The 20,200-nt window shown below is 48.3% G+C and overlaps 1 protein-coding gene across 1 annotated transcript in view; it reads left to right on the top strand.

Moving 5' to 3' along the window:
- MAP3K3 (mitogen-activated protein kinase kinase kinase 3) overlaps nucleotides 1-20,200 on the top strand; it is a 36,139-nt gene that overhangs the window by 12,995 nt on the left and 2,944 nt on the right. Inside the window, exons 6-17 of the mRNA XM_056511965.1 lie at nucleotides 2,550-2,649; nucleotides 3,216-3,329; nucleotides 5,530-5,650; nucleotides 9,370-9,503; nucleotides 10,281-10,342; nucleotides 10,761-10,828; nucleotides 11,048-11,140; nucleotides 11,921-12,112; nucleotides 13,190-13,338; nucleotides 14,962-15,093; nucleotides 15,712-15,841; nucleotides 16,535-16,712. Coding sequence (XP_056367940.1) covers nucleotides 2,550-2,649; nucleotides 3,216-3,329; nucleotides 5,530-5,650; nucleotides 9,370-9,503; nucleotides 10,281-10,342; nucleotides 10,761-10,828; nucleotides 11,048-11,140; nucleotides 11,921-12,112; nucleotides 13,190-13,338; nucleotides 14,962-15,093; nucleotides 15,712-15,841; nucleotides 16,535-16,712 — 1,473 coding nt within the window. The remainder of the gene's footprint in view (nucleotides 1-2,549; nucleotides 2,650-3,215; nucleotides 3,330-5,529; nucleotides 5,651-9,369; nucleotides 9,504-10,280; nucleotides 10,343-10,760; nucleotides 10,829-11,047; nucleotides 11,141-11,920; nucleotides 12,113-13,189; nucleotides 13,339-14,961; nucleotides 15,094-15,711; nucleotides 15,842-16,534; nucleotides 16,713-20,200) is intronic.

Raw genomic sequence — 20,200 nt, 5'->3', positions numbered from 1 at the left:
CTTCCTGATGCCCTGTCATTATCACTGCCCTGCTGTGATTGAGCAATAGATACAGCAAGGGAAGATTTTTGTTCATTGGTGTAAAAGCTTCTTTGTTATTTCCTCTGATATTTGGTTTTGAGAGACATTCTTCTACAAGAAAAAGCCAGAAATTACTGAAATAACAGCTTCAGTTTTTACAGCATTGTTTGCAATGGATAAAATTGCTGAAATTTTCAAAGGAGGTCCCCAAAAGCCTCTTATTTGCCATCAATTCGAGAGGAGCTCTGGAAACATTTAATGGCTGGTGGCTGTGTGCACACTCAGGAAGGCTCCAGGCTCCTCTGTGGTCTCTGGGTCTGCTCTCACTGAGGGAAAAATCTGATCTTGATGCTGGGTTATATTGGACAATATTATGGAAGGATTATGTTGGATGTATTTGGGAAGATATTAATTGGGTTGTGAGCCATTTTCACAGCCAGCTTGGAATCCTGTCCCAGACCAGGCAGTACTTCCAGCGTGAGGAGTTCATGATTTCATGATAAAATGCAAAGGTAATGTCAGTACAGGAGTTGTGTATAGTGATCCTCAAGCAGAGAGCATTGGCAGAATTGTTTTTGCTCCTCCTCTGTCAGATTTTGGGATTTCTCTTAGGAAAGCAGAAGTTCTTTGTTGGCAAAGCAGGCTGTGGAGAACAATTTCTACTCTTCCTCCAAACCTGAACTGTTTCTTTCACTGACATCCTGTGGGATGAATTCTGTGAGTCACTTTTTGTGCTGTGGGAGAAATTTTACAGGAGATGATCACTGGGATTTGCTTCCTCCTTTGTCAGCCAGGTCTCTCAGCACTGTCCTGTGTCAGGGGCTTTGTGGGGACAGCAGCAGAGCCACAGTGGGACATGTCACCATTTCTTGTCACACACAGTCTTACCACCTTACCTGTCTGCTGGCTGCATTTTGGGGGCAGAAGGGTTTTCTTCTGTTTTTTTTTCCTAAAATGAAAAGGTTGATTGTGTGTCAATGTAATTATGCAGTTGTGCTTGCCTGCAGTCCCTGCTCCCAGCACAGTGAGCAGTTCCAGACAGGGAGCTTGCCCCAGAATGTCAGTGTGTGTGCTTGGTTTCACTGGAGCTGCCAGATCTAACCACAAATATTTAAGGTGGTCAGGCAGGAATGGGCTCCTTAAACCCTGCAGTCCAGGATTTTGTGTTAGAGGAGTGCACAGAGTTTTTAAACCAGTAAAAAGTGTGGCACCTGAGAACAGCTCTGCTTTTGAAAGCATTGAGTGTAGAATGGGAGCCTTTATAAGGGACTGAGAGCCACAGTGCATTTGTGTGGTGCCAGAGGACTGGGATTTCATCTATGGCTTTCTTAGGAGTATGTGGAAAATGTTATTGTGGGCTGCTTTTTAACAAGGACAATTATTTCCAAATAGCTGCATGTTGTAGGTCTGGTAGCAGGATAACCCTTCGTGGGGAGGGGCTGAGGAAGCCAATTAACACAAGGGTTGTTTAAAACTAAAGCTGCATCCCAAGAAAGGATCCCCAGGGCTGATGGAGCTGTGGATGGATGCCTGGGGAACAAAGCCTGCTCTCCAAAGCTCAGGTTCAGCACAGAGAGTCCCAGGAGGGTTTGGGTTGGAAGGGACTCAGAGCCCACCCATTCCCACCCCTGCCGTGGCAGGGACACCTCCCACTGTCCCATTGCTCCAACCCCAGTGTCCAGCCTGGCCTGGGACACTGCCAGGGATCCAGGGGTAGCCACAGCTTCTATCAGAAAACCCCTCTGCCTCCCCTTCCCACAGACTCATGTGGGATAATTCAGGGTCTCACTGAGTTGCCTTTATGAGCAAGAGCAGGTCTTGAGTTTCCATGTCCACTCAGTAACTTGGAAGTTCAAACAGTCCCTTGATCATTTGGAGTGTGCTGATGTAGCAAAAGAAACAGGAGGGAGATAGATATAAAAACCCTGAAGGTTCTTTGGTTGGAACCGATTTTTTTCCTAAAAGTTAACTACAAAAATTGCATGGGAAAGAGCACTAATCTTCCAATTGAGGACAGAAAGTATAACCAGATATTATAATAGTTCAAGTGTGAAGAGTCTCTTGGATTGTTTAGGCTGGAGAAGAGGAGGCTCAGGGGAGACCTTGTTGTATCCTGTTATTTCTGCCTCGTGACAAGTTTGTTAATTGGTGCTCACAATCCAGCTCTTTGTGGCAGCATCTCATCTGTGCCAGAGCAGGTGGTATTTTTTAAGCCAAGGTGCACAGGGCATTTGTATCCTGTTATGTGAAAGACATTTATTCAAAAAAAGGATACTTTTCTGCCCAGGCACAAAGGGATTCTATTTGAAATCTCCAGCTGAATATTGCATTTTGACAAACTGTATGGAAATGGGCCAGAGATCAATAATTCCTTATTGAAATAATGCATATAAATTTAAATTTGAAAGGTTCACTACTTGCTTGAGGATGAAAGGAGACCATTCAGATGTGTTTTTGAAGGCTCAGCCATGTGATCTGGTTGCATTATCAAGGTTATCTCTGTACCAGTGGGGTTCTGTTTCCTGCAGGATTATCCCGTTTGCCCGCCCCGTGCGCTACGAGGACGTGCAGCAGAAAGTGAAAACAGCCTTTGGGCAGCCCCTGGACCTGCACTACATGAACAACGAGGTACTGGCTGCCCCTGCTCTGCAGGGCACCTCCTTTCCCCATCACAAATTCTGTACTTGCAGGTCTTCCTCTAGTGCAAACCATTGTTGGATCCCTGATCCAAAGGCAAAAGTTGTGCTCCTGGTGAAGCATCTCACTGATGTGTGTTGTACAAGCAGCAGCACCTTGTTCTCTTGTTCTGGTGTTGCTCTCCTTCTACCTGGAACCCAGTTTTCACTTGATCAGTAGTTCGGGGTTCATAAGTATTCTGAGGCCATTTTCTCATCAGAGAGTCGGGGCTGACACGTCTCTGTTCTTTGCAAACAGCAATTCCAGGTAGCAATTAATGTTTTTCTGGGTGATGTTTCAGAGGAATTTGTATTAGGGTCAGCCATTTCTCTGACATGGGTGGAAAACCTCATTAAAAAGGACAGTGAGACAGTATTGGAATGAAAATCTGTGGAATAACTGAGCAATCAGAATCCTGTATTATAGTCTGGTATTTTTCTAATATTTGTTTAAATACCTCTTGTAGAAGCAAACTTATTTTTTTCTAATGCTTTTTTTCCCTGCTCTTTATTTTGCAGCTCTCTATTCCCTTGAAAAACCAAGATGACCTGGACAAGGCTGTGGATCTCTTAGACCGGAGCTCCAACGTGAAGAGCCTGAGGATCCTGCTGCTGTCCCAGGACAGGAACCATGTGGGTAACAACTCAGGGCTTCACCCTGAGAGTGTGATGGCAGCATTAACTGAGTGTGACAGGGGTTAGAAGATCACTCCTCCCAGGCACAAATGCATGTGTTTATCCTCTTTGCATTGGCTCAGCTATAGGTGTCTTTTTGTTTTGGGTTTTTTTTCCCTGACTTCTGCAGCTGTTTGGGGGTAAAACATTGCAGTTTTTTAGAGAAGTTTTGCAGTTTTCAGTGAAGTTTTATTAGCTTTGATTAATAGCACAGTGTTGAAAATGTGTGGAATTAGTTTGCCTTTGGAGTACAGGTTGTTCTTGAAGAGAGCCTTTAGCACTTTTTTCCCTGGGTGAGAAGCCTGGGGACAGCTTGCAGGGATTTTCCAGCTCTGCATGGAGTCCAGCCTGGCTGTGGAAGCAGAGCTGCCTTTGCTGGCAGTGACTGGGCAGGTGTGGGAGGGGATGATGCTGTTCCTTGTGCTGTGCCCTTTCCCTGAGCAGTTACTGCTGCCTGTCCTGCACACAGCACCTGGCAGGCAGGTCTTGGGCTGCCCTGGTGGAGTCACACCAAGTTCTGTGCTTCAGGAAAGGTCCTGTGCAAGGTGGGCTGAGCTTTGGTGCAGCACAGTCAGACAGTGCTCTGTGCCAGCCCTGTGTCCTGTCAGTGCCTTCAGGCTGCCCCAGTGTCAGGTGGCACCTCAGCTCTGCATGAGCAGTGAGCACTTGGTAAATCTCACTTGGTGAATCTGGCCAGCCAGTAGCACTGCTGATGTCCTTTATGAGCTGTTTTTTCCTCTTTCACTCAAAGCAGAAGCAAACAGCAAAGCCTTCAGTAAGTGCCACAGTTTCCCCCTCTCCTGGAGCTTCCTGTGCTGCTCTGAGCTGCCTGGCAGGAGAGCCCTCTGTGGGATGAGCCCCCAGCCTGAGCAGCTTCTTGGCTGCATGATCTCATCCCGCTGGGGCAGTGGGAAGCATTATTTTTCCTGAAGTACAGGATGCAGATTTTGTTTTGGTTGTGCTCTTTTCTTTTTCTGGGGATGGAAAGGTGACTTTGGCACAAATATGTACAGAAAGCAAATGAACTTTTCAGCAGTAGCTGGGTCCCCTGGACCAGGAGCCTGTGTCTGTGAGCAGCACTCAGATTGATTTTCTTACTCCTCTTTCTGTGACTCCTTTCTCTTCCCAGTCAGTTTACCCCTGTGCCAGTCTTTGCTTTGTTTAGAAACTGGGGAGAACTGGTGAAGTTGGAGCACCTGCAGTGCCAAGGCCAGGCTGTCCATCAGCAGGGTGACCTCTGACCCTTTTCCAGCTCCCATCAACCTGTCCATGGGGAAGTTCCTGGGACTTAAATCAGGCTCTCTCCTTACTCCTTTCAAGTGTATGCACTCATTAAATTAAATGAGTACTTTAATATTGAGTTAAAGTATTTGAATTGTCACACCTTGCCTGTCATGTGTAGAAGTCAGAATTTATTTCCTTGAGGTGTCTTTGGTTATGTTCTTCTCAAATAAGAAAAATTCTGTAACTCAAGAGGAAGAGAATATTACGCCTTGTAAAACTAGGTGTGCTGGGTCAAGGTTAGGATTGGAAGTGTCTGTAGGTATTGAGCCCCTGCTTTAGCACAGGATCTCATTGGGGAAGGTTTCATATGTGTCACTCCTCTTCCTGCTATGAATGAGATGAGGGCTCTGTGGAAAAATTATCTTTAATGATATAAAACCTGTGTAAGTTCAGGGAAGGATGAATGAATTCATCTTGGCATCTCCAGACTGTTGGTGCTATTAAACTCTCCAGTATTTATTTTTACTTATTCTGAATTATGAATTTACTTTTTAAAGGTTGTGGGGAGTCAGGTTGCTTCTGAAACAGTGCAAGATTCAGAATTTCTCTCTGCTGGCCAAGGTGGCTGATGGAAATTGTAGGTGTTTCTGTGTTCTGGTCTCAGGGGGTGACAGGGGACCCTTCTGTCTCACAGGTACCTGCAAATCGTGCACTTGAGTTGAGCTGCACTTGTTCTGGTTCTCTGACTCTGTTTTGCACCATAATTGTGAACCTGATTCTTCTTTTTGTTTGTGTTTTCTGAATTAATGAGATTTCAGGCTCTAGAATTGTTGCTCAGCACTTCCTTTGTACTAAGCATAATGCTTTTGAAACTGTGGCCAGACTGCTTGAGCTCTTTCATCTCAGTTTATTTTGTTTTATTCTTACCCAACAGAGCAGTTCTTCGCCCCATTCTGGGCTGCCCAAGCAGGTCAGGATTAAAACCTCCCAGTCTGTGGGGGATGTGAGCACACCCTACCAGCAGCCAGAGCCCAGGAGCAGGCATCTGTCTGTCAGTGAGTATTTTCACCTCTTCTCCATGGTTTTGTTTGCTGAAATGTATCTTTGGGCACTCATGTTTATGGTCCAGCACTTAGGAGAGCCATGAGAACTTGAAAGGTTATTCTGGGACAAGGCAGTTCATTTTCAAAAGCTCCTAATGTGCTTGCAATTGAATGTTTCAAAGTTTCTTGCTAAGTTGTGGAACAGCTGAGGAGCTGCTAAAGGGGATGTCCTAAAGCCAGAGCCATTGTGGTTAGAAATTTGGAAAGCTGATGTGAGTCTATTAAGCTTTTTATTTAGATTGGCAATTTCAGTTCATGAAACCTAGATTTAATTTTTTTTATTCGGGCTTTGGAATCTGTCCTGCCTCCTGTAATCAAGCATTTTACTAGGAATTATTATTGCATATCCTAGTGTCTCTGAGTTGCCTAAACTTTCACTCTTGGAATTATCAGGTGAGTAGAGCACAAGCCAAAATCAGAGGTGCACAAAAGATAATTTAAAAATCAGAGTAGTATGTACCTTTGTCTCCTTTCTTTGGGTCTCTGTTAGCTCAGTGAACTCCTGTGTAGGGAAAAGGTTCATGTAAGATTTCTGTAGTTTTAATGACTTCCATCTCTGGCAGATCTGCCTGATTTCTCCCAGTCTCTGTGTTACAACCTTCTGTAACTGTGTAGCACAGTTCAAATCTGTTCTGGAGTGATGCTCAAAGCTGTTCACCTTTATATGAAAAACTAAAACATGTAAAACATCTTCAAGGATTTATGGGCCCAAAAAAGTGTGTGGTTTAGGATTTGGCTCCTTGGTGTGAGGCTCAGTGAGCAGTGGAAGTGCAGGAGGAAGGTGAGAGTGTGAAATGCTCTGTGTGAGCCATTTCTGCTCCAGAAATGAGAGGAGGTGCATTTTGCTGGAACCAGAAGCAGAGAATGACTCTGGTTGTTGCCCAGCTGTTCTGGGGCTTGTCAGAGCCTGAGGACAGGTTTGGAGGTCCCAAAGGGCAGTCCCAGGAGCTGGGAATGTCAGAGTTGTTTTGTTTGCAAGTTCTTCACTGTGACAAAGGGGTGCTTCAGTTTCATTAGCTCTTTAAACTTGAGGCAGAATTACTGCATGGTTTTAGATCAGTATTTGCAGTGCAAAGTGTCAGATAATAAATCAGCTTGAACCACAGCAGTCTCCATACTGAGGCAGAGCTGGATCTGCACTGCTCTGACCAGAGGTAACTGGAGAATGAGCTCAGAGGGAAGTCCTGTGAGCTGCAGCAGTAGTTCTCAGTGTGGGACTTGTCTGACAAACCTGCTTGGATCCTGTGAAGAGTTTGCTGATCCCCTTCTGGACAGTTTGCTTTTATGAGGCAGCAAAGAAACAAAGAAGTACTGAAAGCTTGTGAAGTACGTGACTGAAATGGGAACAAAAAGCCTTTTCCATCCTTCCTAGTCTGAAGTTAATGTGCATAAAAAGAGCAGCATTCCTTGGTCCTGAAAAGTGCTAGCCATGCATGTCTGAATACCATGTTTCTTCTATAACAGACAAATTGAATGCCAAAATTATTTTATTTAAAGTATATCTATATATATATTTCACTTTACTGACATTCTGAGGTATCCAGATGATGGTGCCAAAGCCAACAGACTGTAGCAAGTGTCTGTCATGGGCAAACTGTGTGGTAATAAGGGGCCCCTTCTCAATCCCAGTTACACACTCCTTCCTCTTATCCCAGCTCATGGATGCTTTCTGTATAGTTTGTCATTCATCAGTCAAGAAACCATTGGTTTTATTTTCTGAGTGTGTCAGAGTACCAGACTGTTACATTATGAAGAGGTCCAGAGGGTTCCAGTTCTGTCAGAGCTCTGCTGATAATTTGGCAATAGCTCAGTCTTGCATCAATTTCTTCTTCCTTCACTTTTCCTGTCTTTGGTTTGGCAAAGGAGCATGCCCTGTTTCTGGTATTCCAGGCATGGAGACTTTCCAGCTCGTGCCATGTCACACCATTAGAGCCAAAGCAGTGTTCAGGTAAAAGCTTTTTTCAGGCAGGAGAGGGACCTGAGTGGTTCCTGAGCTCCAAATGGCCTTAAGCCTGTTGTCACCAGTTCAGAGCTTTGGAAGTAAAGATAACTTTTATTTAAAAGAAAAAAAAAAAAAAAATGTTGCTAAGCATTCTGGCAGGGCTTGTGTTTTTTCCACTCACTTCCTTTGATATACATGGATTTAGTGCCGACTTCCCTTTCCTGCCCAGGGCTGGGGCCTTTCCCCAGCAGCCCTGGGCCGCTGCCAGGGGCCCTGGGCAGCCTCTGGCCCTGCCTCTGTCGGAAGGAGTGAAAGTGCTGCAGGGCTGGGGGCTGTCCCACCCAGCCAGGCTCCCTGAACCCTGGGAGCTGCTTGGCAAATCCCCTGGTGCCTCTGGGCAGCAGATCAGGGACTGGGCGATCTTGGCTTCGTGGTCTTGGAGTCTTCTCCAGCCTTAATGATCCTGTGATTTTACCAATTCCTTTTTTTTTTCATGTAGTTCACCCCCCTTGCTCTCTAAGCTGTGCCAGCATTGTTTGTTTTCCTTCTGCAGCCCCCTGAAAGGTGTGTGCTCTGCTTTTCAGCCCCCTGAAAGGTGTGTGCTCCCCTCTCCCAGATCTTCGCCTTCACTCTTTATTACAACTTCTATGGAAAATATTTTCCTTGGCAGAATATTTGCTGATCTTTACCCATCTTTCCTAGCACCTGAGTACACACAGTTAATTAAAGGCAGTGTTGTGAGGAGCACAGCTTGAGAGCTGACCTTCACCTGCTGCCTCTGACTCCCTGTGTGACCTCGAGCTGGACCACAGCAGATCTTGGAGCTCACAGTGGGAATTGGTGGCAGCTGCAGGTGGATAGGTCACTGCTAAAAGGGTTTTTTTTTTCTTCCTGTATCTAAAGTTTCATCTTGGAGGCTGCAAGGAAAAAAATAAACCCTAAGGGTGAACTTTCTCTCAGTAGGTAGCACAAGAGAAACTCTTCAGGTAGTGCCACTAACAGATGATTAAACTGAAATTAAGCTCAGAAGGTTGAGCAGAAGAGATTAGAAATAGGTGACTGCTTTGTCAGGAGCTTTAGCAGTAATCTTGTAGTATCTAGAACATCAACAATAATCTTGTAGCATCTGAGACGTCAGCAGTAATCTTGTAGCATCTGGAACATCAGCAATAATCTTGTAGCATCTGGAACATCAGCAATAATCTTGTATCTAGAACATCAGCAATAATGTATCTAGAACATCAGCATTAATCTTGTAGCATCTAGAACATCAGCAATAATCTTGTGTCTAGAACATCAACCATGATCTATCTAGAACATCAGCAATAATCTTGTATCTAGAACATCAGCGATTATGTTGTATCTAGAACACCAGCAATGATGTTGTATCTAGAACACCAGCAATGATGATGTATCTAGAACATCAACAATAATGTTGTATCTAGAACATCAACAATGATGTTTTATCTAGAATGTCAGCAATGATGTTGTATCTCTCTGGATGATCTGTGATGATCTCTGATATATGATGATCTATCTGGAACACCAGCAATGATGTTGTAGCACCTAGAACACCCGTTCGGGCGCGCCTCAGGCCGTTTGGTGTTCTGGGTCCGCGTGTGCCGGCTGCGGGGTGGCTGTGGCGTGGCTGTGGTGAGGGCAGGGTGTGTGGCTGGGTGCGGCAGCGGTGCCGCTGCTGTCATTGTCCCTGTCGCTGTCCCCGTCGCAGGCGCGCAGAGCACCGGCCGCAGCTCGCCCCCGCCCGGCTACGTCCCCGAGCGGCAGCAGCGCATCGCGCGCCAGGGCTCCTACACCAGCATCCACAGCGAGGGCGAGTTCATCCCCGAGACCAGCGAGCAGTGCGTGAGTCTGGGCCGCCCCTGCCCGCCCGTCCCTGCGGGGCTGCGCCAGCCCCTCGCTGGCCAGCACAGGCTGGCCAGAAAGCTGTGGCTGCTCCGTGCCTGGGAGTGTCCAAGGGCAGCCTTAGAGCAACCTGATGTAGTGCAAGGTGTCCCTGCCCGTGGCAGGAAGTGGAGTTGGATTACCCTTAAAGTCCTTTGCAACCCAAACCATTCTGGGATTCTAAAAGTGCTGCTTTGTGCATTTAAACTGCTTCAGATTGTAACTGTGTGAGTTCAAAGCCTTTGTTGGGCTGCCAGAAGCAGTTCCCCATTCTGGGCATTGCCCCTCCACCTCTGACTGAGCACTTTTGTTGCTGTCACACATGTGACAAGGCTTCCTATCACCAGCTTTGTGTGACCTTTTTGCTTTTGAAACTCTGCTTTCCATTCAAAAAAGTGGGAAGTGAGGCCAAAGGACAACTTGCAGGTGGAGGCAGCAGCACCAGCAGGCTGTTCTGGAGCCAGTTGAGATCAAAACGCAGCACAAGGCTTCTAAAGCTTGCATTTTTCACAGCAGAGTCCTTCAGCAACTAATGCAGTGCCTCAAATTTTATATGAAGTAAAATTATTCCTGATTTCTGTGAGAGATAAGGGAAAATTGTCCATTTAAATAGGCTTAGACTCCCTTCTTAAGCTGGACATCCTGCAGGCAAGCAGCTTTGGGCTCTGCTCCTCTGGCACAGCCTCTCCTGTGCCTGGACTGCACTGATGGTGCTCTGTGGTTTCTTCTCTGTTGCAGATGTTGGACCCTCTAAGCAGTGCTGAAAACTCGGTGTCAGGAAGCTGCCAGTCCTTGGACAGGTGAGCAGCCAGGTACAAATGTACAAACTGGTGAGAACTGTGTGCTCAGATGGAAATGCCAGTTGTACTTGCATAAAGCCCTGGTTTCTGTCTCGTACATCTTCTTGGAGGGAAACAAGAACTCACTTCCTACCTATATCCCAGTGTATTCTTAAAGAGTATTCTTAAGTATTCCTTAAGGCTGTGTTATTTTCTGGCACAACCACAGACCAAAAAGCTGGTGCTTCAGTAGCTTTATGTTATAAATACAAAATTCTAAAGCAAGCAGCCTGTGTGGAGCCGCCTCTCTGAGAGCATCTGGCTGTAGGGTATTTAAACCTCTTTTAGACAAGGCTCTACTTGTTCCTTTAAAAGACAAAACAACAAAAAAATACCCCAAGCACCAGCAAAACTTATTCTTGCCTTCTTTCCGTAATAGCCCTTCTTTTCGGAAGTCCCGGATGTCGAGGGCGCAGAGCTTTCCTGACAACAGGCAGGAGTTCTCAGGTATGGTTTGCTACAGAGCTTTGGTCCTGACATCTTCTGCTCTTGGCTGGACCCCCCCTGCTTGCTGGGATTGTTTAAATACCAGATCTGGGGATATGTTGGAAAAGCCATGAATTATTTACCGCCTCTTCCTAAAAACCTGCTGTTACAGGAACATTCTGTCATTAGAAGTTGCATTTTTTGAAGGAGCCTCACTCTTGTCTTTGCTTCTCGTGCCAGACCGTGAGAACCAGATCCAGGACAAGGCGGGCAAGGGCGGGACGTACCCGCGGCGCTACAACGTGTCGGTGCAGCACAAGGACTACAGCGACGGTGAGCCGGGCTCAGAGCCCCATCCCAGCCTGGCAGGGACCGAGAGGCCGTGGCAGCCTCTGCACAGTGGGGATGACTCCTGTCTGGAGAGCCTGGCAGCGCCCTGGTCACAGCAGCCAGTGCTGCCCTGCCTGGTGCCACATTTGCATGGAAACCAGTGGTTGCTGTTTGTAGTTCTTTGTTTGCTTTGTCCTTTCTGGGGCGATCCAGGCTGGGTAGGGGGATTGTTGGACTTGCCCTATATAAGTAGTTTCCTACCACAGAGATTTGTTATGCGTTTCTAATTTGCATTGCAGACTTGCTTCTGGATCTTTTAAATATAGCAGGGACTTAAAGAATTACATCTCTGCTCATCAGATGGCTTTATGCAAATTAATCTCTCAAAATTTCACGAGGTGCAAGTTGGCACAATCTTTGTGTATGGTTTTTATTTGCAAGTCCAGGCACGTTATCTAGAAAGTGATTTTTTAACAAAACTCGGAGCTTGTGCTCAGAGCCTGCAAAGCAGATTTTTCCTTTGGAAGGTAAGTTTAGATCTCACAGCGCTGAGGGCATTACAAAGTGTTCTCTGCCTTCTGCTTTGGGAATGATCCAGAGCTGTGCTGAGCTCAGACAGCACCAGCCCTGAGCTGTTACATTTTTACATCTCGTCTGTTTGGCAGCAGGTTCTGCTCCATGGGAACAGAGCAGAACATGGGATGGATTTCTGTCCCTTTCCCTGCTCAGCCCCCGGCCATCCCTTCCGCTGGAAGCATTTACTGGAACCTTTCCTTCCCCCAGGGCGGAGGACGTTTCCCCGGATCCGCCGCCACCAGGGCAATCTGTTCACGCTGGTGCCTTCGAGCCGTTCCCTGAGCAGCAACGGGGAGAGCCTGGGGCTGGCGCTGCAGTGCCTGGAGCCGCGCGGGCGCCTGCGCAGCGCCGACAGCGAGAGCGCCCTGGGCGTGCAGGAGAGGAGCCTGCCCACCAAGTGTAGGCTGGGAAACTGGGAAATGGTGTCCCTGGGCTGGGAATAATGTCCCCTGGGGATGGGAAATGTCCCCTGGGGATGGGAAATGTCCCTGGGGCTGGCGCTGCAGTGCCTGGAGCCGCGCGGGCGCCTGCGCAGCGCCGACAGCGAGAGCGCCCTGGGCGTGCAGGAGAGGAGCCTGCCCACCAAGTGTAGGCTGGGAAACTGGGAAATGGTGTCCCTGGGCTGGGAATAATGTCCCCTGGGGATGGGAAATGTCCCTGGGAATGGGAAATGTCCCTGGGGCTGGCGCTGCAGTGCCTGGAGCCGCGTGGGCGCCTGCGCAGCGCCGACAGCGAGAGCGCCCTGGGCGTGCAGGAGAGGAGCCTGCCCACCAAGTGTAGGCTGGGAAACTGGGAAATGGTGTCCCTGGGCTGGGAATAATGTCCCCTGGGGATGGGAAATGTCCCCTGGGCTGGGAAATGTCCCTGGGCTGTGGGCAGGGACAGCTCTGAATGTGAACTCCAGACCCAGCTTCTAATCTTTCTGGTTAGAGAGAGACTTGCAGTGAAATGTTTCCCACAGAGGTAACCCCAAGCTAGCTCAGCAGAGAACCTCAGAATAATGTCCTTCAAGTTGTCCCAGAAGCTTAAGTCATTCCCAGCTGCCTGGGGTTGGTTTAGCAAGGCTAATCCAGCTCTTCCTCATCTGATGCATGTGATAACTATAGATCAGGGGTTGGAAGCTGCTCTTTAATTGCTCCATCATCTCTTAAAGTAGTGATTTTGTAGAATCCACCTGCTGGCAGAATGAAATTTCATCGACCCCATAGAATAACTTGTCTGTAAAAGACATTTGCAGAGTGTTTTGGGGTGTCATTAATGAGTCTGGATTGAGTCTGGTTGGGTTCTGTTCAGTTCTGCCATGAACTCCTCTCCAGACTCCCTGCTCCAGCCCCAGGGTGGTGGGCTGGTCCCTGGTGAGCCCCCCAGCCCAGCAGTGTGTGAGCAGGGCTGTTGTCTCCCAGCCCCAGGGTGGTGGGTTGGTCCCTGGGGAGCCCCCCAGCCCAGCAGTGTGTGAGCAGGGCTGTTGTCTCCCAGCCCCCAGTGCTCCCATCAACTGGCGCCGGGGGAAGCTGCTGGGCCAGGGCGCCTTCGGCCGCGTCTACCTGTGCTACGACGTGGACACGGGCCGGGAGCTGGCGGCCAAGCAGGTGCAGTTCGACCCCGAGAGCCCCGAGACCAGCAAGGTAATCACTGCTCACCCCAGCCTGGAGCCCTCACAGCCTCTCTCTGCCTGCCCTTGAGAGCTGGCACCTTGTTCAGTTTGTGCTAAGGTTTCAAGTCATGTGGAGAAGAATAGGAGTCATTTAAAAATTACTTTTCTGTGTTATTAACTTCAGCCTGAAACTAAAATCCATTTTCTGGCTTCATTCTTGGCTCTCCTTTCTCAGCGTTTTGGGTTTTTGCCAGGTTACTTGAGGAATACTAGACTGCCCTGTGTTCCTGGTTAGACATGGATGTGAATGAAACCAAACCCAGCAAGACTAGAGTTGTTTTTTTTTTCTTTTTTGAACAAGAAAAGCTGCTTGTACATGCAGAACCCACTTCTGGGTTTATATGGTACACCCTGTATCAAGTGCATTAATTACCAGTTTTCAGTTCAGAATTCTTCATGTCCTTAGAAACAAATTGAGCTGTGGGGTATAAATTAATCAAGAAGAGTGATGTGACAATGCTTTAGAGGCAGTGGAGATGGGATGGGCACCTTGAAATTGTGGGACAGCCCTCAGCTCCCTGCACAGGGCATGGGGCTGGAATGGCCTTTGGGTTCTTTGCTAGTGTTTTAACAATGTACTAGTTTCCCAATTCTCAACAACTTCACTTTCAGCTCAAATAACTGATCCATGAAGATTTAATTATTCTGATTTTATATGGGATATTGGTGCCAAAATATGTCCTAAATTGGGAAGTTCTACTATGTCTGTGTTGTAAATCAGACAGTAACTAAGCCAAGGAGGAACTGGCTGAAATATATTTTGAAATCACTGAAACTCCAAACCTTAAACTATTATTTGGTCTGATTAAGCAGCCTCCTCTGGTTCCATGTGTCCCTACAACATCCAGGTTCCTGCTCCAAGGTTCTGCATCCTCTCCCCATGCTGAACCTGATAACCTTCCCATGGCAGAGCTGGAAAGAGTTAAATAGGACTAATTTGGGGAGAAAACATTATTCCTTTTTCCATAAATCCTCAGTAAGAACCTGATACTTTTTCTGAGCAACAGACAATCTGTGATTACATCTGAAATTGCTGGATAACCTCTTTGCCCTGTGATACCCTGGTGTCTGTGGCAAAAGCAAAGGATCAGTTTCATGTGCAGAACTGCAGATTCTTTGCAGTAAATAGGAGAGGAATCTGTAGGGTTTATCCAGTAAATCATCAGTGTGAATCACAACAGGACAGGGTGACAGAAGCTCAGCAACTCTCAGCACCTGTTGTTTTGCTCCCCAATGGGTTGAAGTTCCAGTTCTATAACTGTATTCAGAGCTGTTTCGTAATTACACTCCCTGCCCTCAGCTTAGTGAGAGAAGTGAGGTTCTAGCTGTGTTGTGGGGGGAGAATCCTTTTGGCCAGCAGGGTAAAGCCATGCAGCTGGCAGAATCAAGGCAAGAAAAGGTTTTTCTGGTACTGAACCCATGTCTGATACTGCCTGGTAACATTTGCCATTAAAGCAGATGAAGCCTTGTCATGGATTACACTTCTCAGTGGAGCAGTGTTCTCATCCTGCCAGGGACGTGACAAATTTATTATTTTTTTATACTTATTATATATTTCCTTGGGCTGCAATCTTATTTTCTCCTTCAACCATAGGAAGTGAGTGCCCTGGAGTGTGAGATCCAGCTGCTGAAGAATCTCCAGCACGACCGCATTGTGCAGTACTACGGCTGCTTGAGGGACCGAGCAGAGAAGACCTTGACCATCTTCATGGAGTACATGCCAGGGGTGAGAGAGCCCAGCAGGGACCAGGAGGGAGGTGGCTGGCTTTGTTAGCTGCTTTATAGGTTTCTGTGATCTCCCTAACTGTGTCATCCACCTCAGACCCTCCTAGGGCTGTGCCTTCTCCCACTGGCTCATAATGCCACCACTTTAATTTTATTTATGCCCAAATAACTTCTGTGGTTTTTTCCCTAACTGTCTTGTACTTGAAATGCATTCTCTGTAACAGTCACTAATGCCAGTCTAAATTTGTTCTACCAGAGTACCTCAAAGGACTTGGGGTAACATGTAAATCCTGGTACATGAATTACCAGAGTCATGGTACAGCAAGTGAGGTTAAAACTCTCCAAAAAGAGAGGCTTTTGACCAGATCAGTCTGCTGAACTGTTTTATTTCTGTCTTCACAAGCAGTTGTACCAGCAGAGCCTCCTTAAGCTGTTTTTGCCATGAAGCCTGTCCTTGCTGTTGTTAAAAAGGTTCCTTAGGGCAGGATGCTCAGAGAGCTTCCCAGGACGGCCTCAGCTGAGCCCCTTGGGTGCAGAGCAGGCAGGCTGGTGGGAGCTGGATGGACAGTGCAGGTGTGTGCTGTGGCAGCCTCAGGCAGTGTGTGCTGTTGTTTGGCAGGGCTCAGTGAAGGACCAGCTGAAGGCGTACGGGGCGCTCACCGAGAACGTCACGCGCAGATACACGCGGCAGATCCTCGAGGGCGTCTCCTACCTGCACAGCAACATGATCGTGCACAGGGACATCAAGGGTGAGGGCAGGGCCAGGCCAGGATCCCAGCACGAGGACCCTGCTGGGGAGCAGAATGGGCGTGGACACGCACCAGATAATGGCAGCAATGGGTTCTTCATCTCATTGCAGCTTTGGAGGAAGAATTGGTTTTGGTGTCTAAACCTCAGTTTGTGTCCACATTAAAGCTGAGCTCTAAAGTTTGCATTTTCCCTGGTGCTTTGTGTTCAGGACCTCTGACCAAGTAAAGTGGAGATTGACTTGTTTATTGTAGGAGTTCAAAGTGGTTTAATTAGCTACATCTGTTACCCAGCTGACCAGAAAGCAATGCTAGCACTCACCAAAGCAGCATCCCAGTAAAATCCTTCTCTACACAGCTCTGTTCTCTCTCAGTCCTTGGCCTGGGGGCCCTGCTAGGCTGGCTGAGCTGTTTACAGGCACTGTAACAATGCTGGTGCTGACTCAGCTCTCATTTCCCTCCCCCCTTCACTTCCTTGTGCTTTTCCCTGAAGTTTTTCCCATTTACAGCCATTAGCAATTGGCTTGTCTACAGCCTGAATTAAGACCATGATGTTTAGCAGGTCACCTGAGGCTTAATGGGGAAAGAGCCATACCATGAGCACGGGTATTTGGGGTTGGATGTCGTTCTGCAGGCTGCAGGTCCAACAGCTGGACCACATGAAAACAGCTGTCTTGGTTTTCTGCCTCTGTCCAGGTGCCAACATCCTGCGTGACTCTGCTGGGAACGTGAAGCTGGGGGACTTTGGGGCCAGCAAGAGGCTGCAGACCATCTGCATGTCGGGGACAGGGATCCGCTCGGTCACGGGCACCCCGTACTGGATGAGCCCCGAGGTGATCAGCGGGGAAGGCTACGGCAGGAAGGCGGACGTGTGGTGAGCCTTGCATTGTCCACGGGCTCTGCACAGCAGAGTCACAGCTGGGCACCCAAACTGCACAGCACAGACACCTTGTACCACCTGGGTACCCAAACTGCACAGCAGAGTCACAGCTGGGCACCCAAACTGCACAGCAGAGTCACACCTGGGCACCCAAACTGCCCAGCAGAGTCACAGCTGGGCACCCAAACTGCACAGCACAGACACCTTGTACCACCTGGGTACCCAAACTGCCCAGCAGAGTCACAGCTGGGCACCCAAACTGCACAGCACAGACACCTTGTACCACCTGGGTACCCAAACTGCACAGCACAGACACACCTGGGCACCCAAACTGCACAGCACAGACACACCTGGGTACCCAAACTGCCCAGCAGAGTCACAGCTGGGCACCCAAACTGCACAGCACAGACACCTTGTACCACCTGGGTACCCAAACTGCACAGCAGAGTCACAGCTGGGCACCCAAACTGCACAGCACAGACACCTTGTACCACCTGGGTATCCAAACTGCACAGCAGAGTCACAGCTGGGCACCCAAACTGCACAGCAGAGTCACACCTGGGTACCCAAACTGCACAGCAGAGTCACACCTGGGCACCCAAACTGCCCAGCAGAGTCACAGCTGGGCACCCAAACTGCACAGCACAGACACCTTGTACCACCTGGGTACCCAAACTGCCCAGCAGAGTCACACCTGGGCACCCAAACTGCACAGCAGAGTCACACCTGGGTACCCAAACTGCACAGCAGAGTCACACCTGGGCACCCAAACTGCCCAGCAGAGTCACAGCTGGGCACCCAAACTGCACAGCACAGACACCTTGTACCACCTGGGTACCCAAACTGCCCAGCAGAGTCACAGCTGGGCACCCAAACTGCACAGCACAGACACACCTGGGCACCCAAACTGCCCAGCAGAGTCACACCTGGGCACCCAAACTGCCCAGCAGAGTCACAGCTGGGCACCCAAACTGCACAGCACAGACACCTTGTACCACCTGGGTACCCAAACTGCCCAGCAGAGTCACACCTGGGTACCCAAACTGCACAGCACAGACACCTTGTACCACCTGGGTACCCAAACTGCCCAGCAGAGTCACAGCTGGGCACCCAAACTGCACAGCACAGACACCTTGTACCACCTGGGCACCCAAACTGCCCAGCACAGACACACCTGGGTACCCAAACTGCCCAGCAGAGTCACAGCTGGGTACCCAAACTGCACAGCACAGACACACCTGGGTACCCAAACTGCCCAGCAGAGTCACACCTGGGTACCCAAACTGCCCAGCAGAGTCACAGCTGGGCACCCAAACTGCACAGCACAGACACACCTGGGTACCCAAACTGCACAGCACAGACACACCTGGGTACCCAAACTGCCCAGCAGAGTCACACCTGGGTACCCAAACTGCACAGGGCTCTGCCCAGCACACACACACACCTTCTGCCCCCTGAGTGTCCAAACTCACATCTGCTTGGGGTGAAAAGTTAAGGAGAATTGAAGTCACTGGTTTGAACTCAAGACATGATCTTCTGCAGGCTGTGCTTTGCAGTGTTAGCACCCAACAACTCACTCAACTTTTCAGGAGCAGTTTTAGATTTTCAGGAACAGTTTCCACTCATTCCTCCCTCAAATTGATAGCTGTTTTTTTTTGCTTTCTGGCTGGTGCCATGCTTTCATCCTTCTCAGGCACTTAGTGGAATTCTTGGGGTGTTCTCTGCAGGGCCAGGAATTGGGATGATGATCCTTGTGGGTCCCTTCCAACACAGGAGATTCTGTGGTTCTGTCATATCCCTTAGAAGAGCAAGTGAAAGTTGTTTAGGGAGAGCCCATTCATTTAGATATGAAATGAGTTATGGTTAAAATGTACTGGAAGTTAATAGAATTTTAGCCTTAAAGGAATGATGCCCAAACCTGGAATAACAGAAAAGATCCAGGTCAGATAGAGATGATCTGCATGAATGGAAAGTGTAGCTGTGCTATTATTGGCATAGCCAAGGAACGGCCTCTGTCAAAAGAGCAAAGTGGTCCTGTGCCAAAATGTTAATTTTTTAGGGCCTTAAAAAGGTGAGATTATAAAACTTAAGTAAACAAGAGGGACAAAAGGTCTGGTTGTGCCTCCACAGTAGAGCAGGGCCTGTTTCCTGTACAGGCAGTGACTGGGAACAGCTGGAACGTGTCTTGTCTGCAAAGAGTTAAATCCTACAGATTGTCCCAGTTGGGAATCTTGGGGGGAGAGTGCAGCACGTGCCCTTCCCCCTGGGCTGGTGCAGTTGTGGATTTCCTCTTGGTGCTGACATTGGTCCATTCCCACTGGCCAGGCTCCAGTTCCTACAATCCCAATCATTATTTGGGGGGTCAGAATTTTCCAGTGCAGCGCTGGTCCCAGGGTGGATGTGTATGGCCCAGAGGCTCAGAAACGTAACAAATCCATCCACCTGGCTCTGTGCCACTGCTGCAGGCCCCTCTCCACTTTTCTTTTTCCTAAATAGCAGAATATGTGAGCTATTTGTTATTGCTGGAGTGACTTGACATGAAAAACATTCCTGCTGTTTGCTGAATATCTTAAAGAAACCGGATCTGCTTCAACAGTATAAATCAGTCTAAACAATAATATATCCCTGCTTGCTTTTGTGCAAACCCCCAGCACTTCAGCACACATGGTTTGCATTTTCTGTACTCTCTTCTAGTAAGTCTGAAATGGCTGGAAAACTGTAAAATTTTCACGTTGGGTTTTAAACCTTGTTGAGAAATCAGTTCTTGCATATTCACTGCATTTAATTCCTTTCCTTCCTTGTCTTGGCAGCTGATGCAAGTCTGCCTCTCAACATGTCTTTCACTTGCACTTCACCTCAAAAGAAGGTTTAGATTTAAGGTAGAGGAGGCAGATTTGCCTTTTGAATGGAAAGATGTGATAAAAACACAGGATTGGATATTAAAATTCACTAATGGCTTTTAGCTAATCTGTGGCCTGGAGGAAGCAGTTAATCCCTTTTGAATGAAGCCCAGGCATGCAGGGCTGCAGCAGCCATGGTCCCTGGGAAGTGCTGCAGGCACGGTGCCTCTGCCATGTCCCCAGAATCACATCCTTGCCCTGGAGCCTGCAGAGCCCCATTCACTTCACAGGGAATTTTCCTTCAGGTAATGAAGCATCTGTCCCACAGGGATTTGACTTACTGCCTTCCCACTTTGGAACTGTTACGACTCCAATTATTTTTTGACTGATGCTTGGTTCCTCATGAAGAGAAGATATTATTAGGTTGTTTTTTCCTAACGTGGGCATTTTGAGGCTGTGACTGAACAGGGATTTTGATGAAATGACTTGTGGGGTCAGTGATTCAGCGACCTTGAGTGTTAAAAAGTCTGTTTTCTACCTTGCAGCTCAGCAGGTTGAGCCTCTGAGCAGCCTGCTCTAGTGGAAGGTGTCCCTGCAGATGGCAGGGCATGGAGCAGGATGGTCTGAAGGTCCCTTCCCAGC

This window comes from Oenanthe melanoleuca, chromosome 27, assembly GCF_029582105.1.
Source record: "Oenanthe melanoleuca isolate GR-GAL-2019-014 chromosome 27, OMel1.0, whole genome shotgun sequence".
NCBI lineage: Eukaryota > Metazoa > Chordata > Aves > Passeriformes > Muscicapidae > Oenanthe > Oenanthe melanoleuca.
The sequence above is the reverse complement of the archived record's forward strand: the minus strand, read 5'-3'. Positions and strand labels throughout refer to the sequence as shown.